This window comes from Lactuca serriola, chromosome 5, assembly GCF_051521515.1.
Source record: "Lactuca serriola cultivar US96UC23 chromosome 5, Lser_US96UC23_V15, whole genome shotgun sequence".
Taxonomy (NCBI): Eukaryota; Viridiplantae; Streptophyta; class Magnoliopsida; order Asterales; family Asteraceae; genus Lactuca; species Lactuca serriola.
In genome coordinates this window covers 82,266,178-82,275,768 of record NC_136412.1, presented here as the reverse complement: position 1 = coordinate 82,275,768, position 9,591 = coordinate 82,266,178, and the positions used below count along the sequence as shown (strand labels likewise).

Here is a 9,591-nt window from a genome sequence, read left to right as displayed (position 1 = left end):
CATCACCATGCACTCGTAACTACCATAACAAGTCTGGAAAGCCATCTTCTATATATCTTGTTCTATGACCCTCACATGATGATAACATGAACATAGATAATTCTTGAATAACCAAGATACACCTTGAAGTTGGTCACATAAGTCGTCAAACCTCGAGAGTGGAAAAACGGTTCTTCACCGTTAGCTTATTCAACTCGCGATAGTCGATACACATCTGATTCTACCCATCCTTATTCTTCACAAACATGATCGATACTCACCATGTCGAACTACTTGGATGAATAAATTCCTTTTCTAACAGCTCCTCATGCTGACTAGATAACTCATGCATCTCTAGAGGTGCTAACCGATAACATGCCTTGGCTATTAGAGTCGCACTGGGAACCAAGTAATTCTGAAACTCCAGTTGCCTCTCTTTAAGCGCTCTAGGTAAGTCATCCGAGAACACATCTGGATATTGACGTATGATCGGTACATCAACCACTATCGCCTTACCCTTCTCTGGGTATCCATAACATAAGAAATAAATCCATAACAACCTTGCTAAAGATAGCACCTTTCGCTAGTTGTTGAAGATAAAATCGACCTATGCTTACCACTCTCTCCCTGAATCAACAACTCTCCCCCACATAGAATCTGGATATGCACCAACTGCTGCTCACAATCTATCACTGCCCCATTGGGGCCCAACCAATCCATCGGCACAGTAACCTTGCTCTCACACAGGGGAATAAGAAGCAAATTAATTGGATACCACTCGTTGAATAACTCCAAGACACAATCCCAATGAACCCTCAATAATCATACATGACGATCATCAACAATCTCAACCTCTAATTGGCAATCCAGCTCCCTCGGAGCATCGACAAACCACTTGCTGAGCGCAAGTGATACAAAGGATCGGGTAGCCTCCGAATCAAACAATACCATGGCCAAGTTACTGTTCACAAGGAATGATCCTAAAACAATACACATAGATATAAGCTGAAAAATCAACATAAATAAAGAGATAAAGACAACATATATACCCATGACCACATAAGATGTTGCACGAGCCTCCTCGGTTGTCAATTGAAAAGCCCCGATCCTCAAAACAGGTGTACCCGCATTACTCATTAGGCTATTGTTGATCCTCAAAGTCCTCGGAGCAGGAGCAGGAACTAGTCTTGGTGTTGATAGACTCGGACAACCGTCCTTTTTATTGCCCCTCTGATTGCAATGGAAGAAAATTAGACTCGATCACTCGATAGTGGTTATGCCATCCCAACTAAAAGGCCTAGTCTTGTGGCACTTATAGTAGCCTGGACCACCAGCACACCTGCAAGATCCATCTTGCATCTTTCCACACTTGCCACAGTGCCTCGGCCCTACTGGCCTCTTGACCTCTAATCATAAACCATGGCCCTCTTGCTCGAACTCTCTGAGCTATAAACCTGATCTAGATTCCTTTTCCTCTCCTTCTCTAAATCAATCACCCTCTCACTGGCTTGCACTATCATATCCTTCACTGTCTTGCAACATCTTCTGTAGAACCAATAGCGCCTGATATCAATCCTTAACATCTCCTGGAATCTTGCCTTCTTTATCTCCTCGTTCGCCATATACGGCAGAACCAATAATGCCCTCTCACGGAACATAGTAGTAATCTCTTTCTGCAAATCATTCATTTTTATGAAAATCTACCAAATCCTCATTTTGAGTTGAGACACGCCTGAGAGTATGCCTAAATCCCTCAAACCAAGGATGTGACAACCCGAAATTTATTCCGTAATTTTTAACCCCTCCTTCCGTTAATAAGCCTCGCTTTATTAACTGTCCGTTAACCTTTGGATTGGTTAATTAATTTGGGACTTTTATAATGACTTAGTAAGGGTTGAAACAAATTAGAAACACCCTCATTAATCCCTTGAAAAGTTTTAGTTTCAACCAAGCCAAAATACGACCACTTAATCGGGTGCGACCAAAAGCCCCATTTAACGGCAGTATCAGGTAGATTTCCACTGAGCCCTAACTCAAGCCCCTATATAAGGGAGAGTAAACTTCATTTCCACCCTTTTCACTCTCTCTACACTCTCTCTCTACAACTTCTTTTCGAGCCAAAAACGCCCGTTTCGAGCCCCAAACGAGTAAGTAATCTACCCTGACTTGTTGTATAGCTTAGTTATCATGCAAATTCGTGTTTAAGACATCAAATAGGGGCAATATTATGTGTTTATGGCCCAAGAACACTCTTGGACCATGAACACCCTTAAGTGGGGTTTGTAAGCCCTAAAACCCCTCTAAACTACCCCTAGGGCTTAGATATGACTTGTGGACTTACACCTTCGAGCTTAGAACACTAAAACCTTGCTTTATGGAGAGTAAACTTGAGTTTACAGCCCAAGAACACTCTTGGACCGTAAACCCCTCTTCATAGGCCATGAACACCTTTTAAGGTGTTAGAAATGCCCTCAAACACCTCCTATGGCCTTGGAAAATGCATAGAAGCAACCCCCATTGTAGTAAAGGCATTAAACATCAATTAAACCAAGGAAATAGGAGTTTACAGCTGTAAACCCCCCCCCCCAGAATTGGTCCATGGGCCATAAACTCCCAAAAAGTGCCCAAATGATGCCCTAACTTCTTCATTTGACTTGGAAAAATGCATAGGACTTTATTCTCTACCACTTAAGACCTTAATTCACCAAAAGAATATACATATAGGAGCTTACGGCCGTAAACAGCTTGTTTAGGGCTGTAAACTCCTCAAATGGTCCATTTGTTGCCTTAAATCCACTCATATGCCTTATATTTGGACCTAGCCTAATTCTATGAGTGAGATAAGACCATTTAGCATCCTAGAACACTCCCACCATGAGTTTACGGCCATAAACTCATGGGGAGTTGGTATTAGGGCCATGAACTCTATAAAGAGTTTACTCTTGAAGAGTAAACTCCCTATCTAGGCCATACACACCCTTAGATGTTACCCGGGACACTCCAAGCACTTAACCAAAGTGTTTTCCGCACTTTAGGATGCGTATGCGTGTTTAATTAGTATTATATTTACTAATTGTATGTAAACATATGTCATCATATGTTAATAGGTCACTAATTCTGTTCAAGTCTTTACTTGACACCGAGCACCCAACCAGCACCTTCTTCGGATTCACTTACAACAGGTGAGTTCATACCCACGAATTAACCTTTTAAATGTTTTTACATGCTTTTATGGGGGGATACAAGTTAAACATGCCACTTATCATATCAATCACATGTGATTGATAACCCGCATGCACAAGGATTTATTACACTGTTAACTGTTTTACCAAGTATGATACTGTAAATGGTTTTCTAAAACGTTTTTACTTGTTCAAAGCTTTCCTCAAATTGACTCTCGCGTTGAAGGTTTTATCAAAGTTTCATTAAAAACTTGCTTATGAAAGGTCTTCAAGGAGTTCTAAAGGTTTTCAAACTTATTTACAAAAGAATACCAAGTTGTGATTTTCTTAAGTATAAAGGTTTTCCAAAGTTTTCATTAAAGATTTCTTCCATGTTTTTATACTCCTACTTTGTTAGAAACTACTGCTTCGTTATACTTCCACTTAGTTAACGCTCCTACTTTATTACTGCTTCTACTTCACGAACCGCTCTTACTTTATTAATGCTACTACTTCGTAAACGCTCCTACTTTATTACCGCTTCTACTTCACGAACCGCTCCTACTTTATTAATGCTACTACTTCGTAAGCGCTTATACTTTATTAACACTTTTACTTCGAGAAACGCTTCTACTTCATGAAACACTTCTACTTTGTTAACACTTCTACTTAGTTAAATGCTTCCACATCGTTAAATGCATGCCTATACTTGTATAGTTATATAAATAATGTTTAAAGGACTTAGGAAGGCTAGTCCATCCTATTTCTTTTTCCTCGTTTGGATGTGGTCTGGTGGGATTGGATATCCGTCTGAAGGTTGTTTGATCATTAATTATATATTAAGTATACATGTGTAGACATATAGGGTTACATCGATCGATTCAGTTATGAGTCTCTTCTGCTAGCCCAGCACTTACATCAGAATTCACTGTTCGAGATACATCTTCAAGACACGGATCTCCCCGTCGTCGAGTTGGTAACCATAGTCTCTTGTAGGGAGAGCGGACATTGTGTGTATAGATCTATACGGGACTGACACCCCCGCACCCTGACTGCTAGCTACAGTCCATGGCCTACCAAGCCAAAGGGTGACAAATGTCATACTTACACCGACGCTTGCAGGGCGTCAAGTCACCTTCATAGCCATCAAGCATGAAATCCCTAATTCCCTTCAAGCCCAATTGCCTCCCAAGAGTGCCGCCCCGCTAGTTTCCAAGAAAATCTACAATAATGCTCAAGAAACTAGAAAGTACCCCGAAATGGTCATAAAAATAACAAAAGGGAAAATATGCATGGAAGTTAACTAAAATGCGAATGAAATGTACTAAAATAAACTATAAAAAGAAGTAAATAAAATGAAGCTATCAAATCACCCCAAGCTTAAACCTTACTTGTCCTCAAGTAAGACAAGACTAAATGAACTTGGGACGAACTACCCTAGAAATAAAAAGAATGGATAGAACCATGGAACCTGTTCGATGTTAGTAAACATGGTCAGAATTGATCTCGCTGCTGTCTCACAACTTTTTCATCCGATGACAATGGGACCATAAACCACAGCCAGGACAACTCCTCTAGGTGAATAAGGAGGGTTGGTCAGTCGTAGTCTTAATGGAACATGCATACAATGAAGAACATCTGTACTAGGGAGAAAGCAACTGGATGGGCTCGGGTGGAGCTCTTCTTTAAGTGCACACTCTGATCTCACGTCTACCGGTTTCTCTCATGTGTAACTTGGTTTAATCGTTCGGGCACCGCTGTAGGAATCGGTTCACTTAGTGTTGGCCCAAACCTCCCGTAGTATCCGACTCGACAGTCTCCCTAACATCACCAATTTGCGAAAAAAGAACAACTCGATCTATATACAATAAAACAGACCTATACAAATGAATATCAAACGCCGGGTGACCAAGATGTTGGGAAATTTGTTTAATAATTGAACCGGCCACCTATCTAAGATAGTTGCAACTGAAAATTTGCATGCTTTTTTTTAATACTTGAAGGTAATGTATTAACTATCGAAATTTTTAACAAGAAACCCATTGACTCAAAATTTGGTTCCCAAAGGTGTGTAAGTGGAACCGAAAGGGTAATGATATAATCTGAATGGCCTAAGTGTGAAAATGACCATGTGTGGAGCATAAAGATGTAATGTAAGCTCCTTTTCAAACTTGTGGTTTTTCAAAGATAATGAAAATGTCCAAATGTGGACTAAAAGACTCTCAAAAATTCTAAGAAAATCGCAAAAAGATATGGTGATGTAAAGAGACCGGATATGAATTCTACTCGGGGACAAGCACCAATGCTTCATCCTAACAGTTCAAACATGATCAAGTGTGATCCTCTCGGCGGTAGTGACCGCAAGGCTAAGAACATCCATTGCTATAGTATATCCTATAGTTGTTAGTATTGTATGCATAATTTTTCATGAAACTACCTGGCCATGATCACTTATCCCTTTAAGCTACTAGCATCTGATCCCAAGTATGAAATCCCAAACTGCAGCCAATGGTCCCGATTTGATGGGTGAGATAGCAACAAGATCCTGGACCAATAATGATACAATAACTGTGAACCTGTTCCATGGTATCCAAGAGAGGTGAGAATAAACAGACAAAAAAAATGCATGAATGCTAATGCCTTAGGCTAAATGTTATGTAAAAATATAAAAGGTGAAAAAGAAGAAAATAAAATCTTTTTGGAATTTTAAATAAATAAAAAAATATGAATGAAAATTAGCTTAATACTAAAATGTTATGCAACCTAGTTAAAAATGCATGAAAAAGTAAAAGATAAGGGAAATGCCCCACCCCAATCTTAATAACAAGCATTGTCCTCAATGCTTAAGGAAAGGGCGGAAAGGACCTAAATCGGAGGGTCGGGCGGCGGGAAATGCCCGTGGCAATAATGGTAGTCCCATATATCTTGGACCTGGCGGGAAATGGGAGGGAAGGACTGCTCCAATCGATCAACGCGACTTGCCACATCTTGGATGGCTCTCGTATTCTCTTGCGTTTGGGTATCGATACGCTGCACCGTGGAGAACATTGTGGCAAATTGGTCAAAGAACGTAGGGGGAAATATGGTGGGACTTCGTGTCCCCCCCTGCTGCTGCGGCTGAAACTCAGGCTCGACGAATTGTTGTGCAGGCTGAAACTGGTCATCCTCATCATCTATAGGTGGAGGGTAGTCTGATGGAATGATCCATTGCTCGGGATCGGTCGGCTCAAAACTCCCTATATACTCATGGGGGAGAATGAGGTATGGTTGGTTGTCAAGGATCCACATGGGATCGACGACCGAATCCCGGATGAGTTGCATTCGGCGAAGTGTGTTGCCGTCAAGGCTAGAGGGGCCGGAAGCCTTCTCGAATGGAAGAGTAGAGAGATGAAGTTGAAGTGGTGGCCAGGATGCAATGAGGGTGATTATTCCCCCAATGAAAATGTCTCCTTTGTCCATAGTAAAAAGTATTTGTTCCTTAGTTAAAAGGGGTAAAAATACAGCTCCTATTGTAAGTAGCATTATCCAGTTGACATAGAGTTTGGATTAGTAAGCGGATCCGAGAAGATATGGGTCCCGGTTTAGTCCAACCCGCAATACCTGCCACTGCCACATTCGAGCTGAAGGGACACATATTGACCGCACTGAAGGACATCCCATTTTTCGGGAAAGATCATGAGGATGCTTTTAAGCATCTAGATGAAGTCAATGACATTGCGGATTACTTCAATGTCCCAAATGTCAACAGAAACACAGTCTTGCTTAGGATGCTTCCCATCACTTTCAAAGGAGCTGCTAAGGAGTGGTTGAAAGCACTCCCACCGGGTACAATCACCACTTGGGCTCAAATGCGTGAGCAGTTCCTGGACCAGTTTTGCCCGCCATCCAAGATAGCCAAACTCAAGAAGGCAATAGCCAACTTTGAGCAACAGCCGGGGGAGTCACTATACGAAGCATGGGAGTGGTACAAGGGCTTGCTCAGAAATTGCCATCAACATGACCTAAATGTGCAGCAAGAGATGTCAATCTTTTATGATGGGGTCAATGTGATGACAAGACAACTCCTTGATTCTCAAGGACCGTTGACAAAGAAAAATCCAACGGATGTCAAGGAGCTAATTGAAGAATTCGCAAAACACTCTCGCGAATACCACAACCCAAGGCAAGATGGAATCAAAGGCGGTGGAGGGGCCCAAATAATATGTATCTAGAACTGTGGTTTAACTTTTCCTCGATCTATGAACTCTGTCCTTAATTCTGGTATTGATAGGGTGACTGGGGAATTCTGATAAAGTAGGTCTGTAGAAAATTATTTTCTTTCTTTCTTACTGTCAGTCATATGTTGCATCCTCTGTGTGATTGGAACATATCCGACCTGGACTGCAGCATATGCAACTCTATTTATTTGCATCTCCTATCTATGCAATTCTTTCTGTCTGTTAGCCATATGTTGTCTCCTCTGCGCGATTGAAATAGATCTGACCTGGAACACAACACATGCACCATTCTACTTCTCAAACCCTCTACTTCTGGTTAGTCATATGTTAACCCCTCTACGTGAGTGGAAGAGATCCGACCTAGGTGTTTAACATATGCAGTCTAAATCTGTCTACTCTCCTAATAATAGTCTGCTCACCTAAAGTAAGGAGTATCTTGGAAGTTCTTGACTATCGGGGTATATCAGGAAGCGGGAAACATGTTCTCGTACAACTAAAATTGATCTTCATATAGGTTGTTTGTACATCTCGCTGCTTAATTTAGGTGGACAATAATATCCTTGGTCATCATCAGCTGAATAGTCCCTTAGGAATTCTATCTAGGAACATAGGGTCAAATGTCTTGTCATTTGTAGTATGTCCTAAATCTGTCACAATCTTTCGTGCTTAAATGGACCACAATATCAATGATTGATCGGATCTATTCATGAAGGAGGAGGTACTGATAAACGGATTCAGGCTGTCTAAGAACTTTGATCTCAAACTTACAAAAATATCATTAGCATTGATAAAAGAGATATTAATTAGTGTTAATTCTCTTTAATTTCAATTTTATTTTATTTTTATTTTCATTTTTATTTTATTTTTTTGTTTTTTATTTTGCTAAAATCAAAAATAATAAAAAAAATACATTTTAGTTAAAAAAATTTAGATTTTATTTTATTTTATTTTTATGTCTTCAAAATGTTTTATTTTTTAAATAATTGATGTATTAGGCTTGGATTTAAGGTCTTTTGAATTTGTTATACATGGGTATTGGATCGGGTATTGGATCCATGTATAAATGCTTCTGTTCTTGGTTGTAAAGCTTTTTACTCACATTTTTACTTTGCGGCCGTGAACCCATCTATACTCTCTCTCTCTCTCTCTCTCTCTCTCTCTTCATTGTTCATCGATTCATCTTAAATCATGTTTTTCATCCAAAATTGTTTACTGATTCGTTTAGGTATCTTCATGGTGATCACTCTTATGCTAAAATTACCTGAAATCGACCGTGTTTAATGGGTTTATTGAGGAAAAACTGATTTTCGGCATCTGTGGGCAGTTCATGGCCTTTGAAGGGTTCATGACCGTAAATCCAAACTTTGCCTTATATTCAATTTTCATTAATTTTTATTCAAAATTAAAAGCCTAATTGCATGATTAATGAGAAAACTTGGTGTTTATTGATTAAAATATGTGTTTTCTCACTTGGCTCGGTTAATGCAGGTCAAAATGGCTGACTTGAAATTCGTTGACATCCACAACTTGGCTATTTTCTTGGTTGATCCACTTGAAGCCCACATTGAATTCAAGTCCATGGTTCATGGATTGAAGAAGTGTTGTCTCGTTCATGCCCTCACATCCAGTCATGTTATCTATCAAAGCTTAATCAAGGAATTTTGGAGCAATGCTATGGTGCAAAGAGGTGAAGATGATTTTGTATCCCTAGAAGCAACTGTTAAATGAAAGAAGAATTTTGTGACGGAACAGATCATTCGAGAGGTTTTGCAAATTGATGACCAACTAGGTTTTCCAACTGAGATTTCAATGGATTATACAGAAGCTATCATTGAACAGATGGGCTATGAAGGGGTGTTCCCTCCAACTTTCAAGAAGCTTCTACCACCCTACTGGAGGTTCTTAGCTCATGTGTTCGTGTCACACCGCCAGACCAGATGGCAGAAACGTCCGAAGGCGGGTGACTTCATTGCGCAGTATCATAACAACTGAATATAAATGAAACATAGCAAATCCAAACATCATACATCAATATAACAAACTTACATTGTTTTACATCATATTCATGTTTTTGAATTACACAAAAGAAACAATGGTGAGTAAGTTCCAAACTATATTAAAATAATTCAGCATCCGTGGTCCACACCTGCTTACTGATTTCCTGAGAATACAATTCGTTTAAAAAGCGTCAACATAAAATATGTTGGTGAATTCTTGTCAAAATAGTTGTACGT

General features: G+C 39.9%; 1 protein-coding gene and 1 non-coding gene across 2 annotated transcripts; both read right to left on the bottom strand.

Moving 5' to 3' along the window:
- Positions 1–256: 256 nt before the first annotated feature.
- On the bottom strand, positions 257–1,667 carry LOC145049634 (uncharacterized). The gene is made up of 4 exons (XM_078998018.1): positions 1,434–1,667; positions 808–984; positions 597–711; positions 257–501 (listed from the first exon to the last, which is right to left on the bottom strand). Exons 1-4 carry the CDS (start codon positions 1,665–1,667, stop codon positions 257–259), a joined length of 771 nt encoding a protein of 256 aa, XP_078854144.1.
- A 5,369-nt stretch (positions 1,668–7,036) lies between these two features.
- LOC145055961 (small nucleolar RNA R71) lies at positions 7,037–7,143 on the bottom strand. The gene has a single exon (XR_013685504.1). It is a non-coding gene; the product is annotated as a small nucleolar RNA R71 (small nucleolar RNA).
- Positions 7,144–9,591: the final 2,448 nt, after the last annotated feature.

Excerpts from the sequence above, each read along its gene's own strand:
- LOC145049634 (XM_078998018.1), bottom strand. The coding sequence starts at position 1,667 with ATGAATGATTTGCAGAAAGAGATTACTACTATGTTCCGTGAGAGGGCA. Across the intron at positions 985-1,433 it reads GGAAAAGGAATCTAGATCAG|CTTATATCTATGTGTATTGT; the intron begins GTTTATAGCTCA and ends TTGATTTTTCAG. Across the intron at positions 502-596 it reads GTTGATTCAGGGAGAGAGTG|AGAAGGGTAAGGCGATAGTG; the intron begins GTAAGCATAGGT and ends ATGGATACCCAG.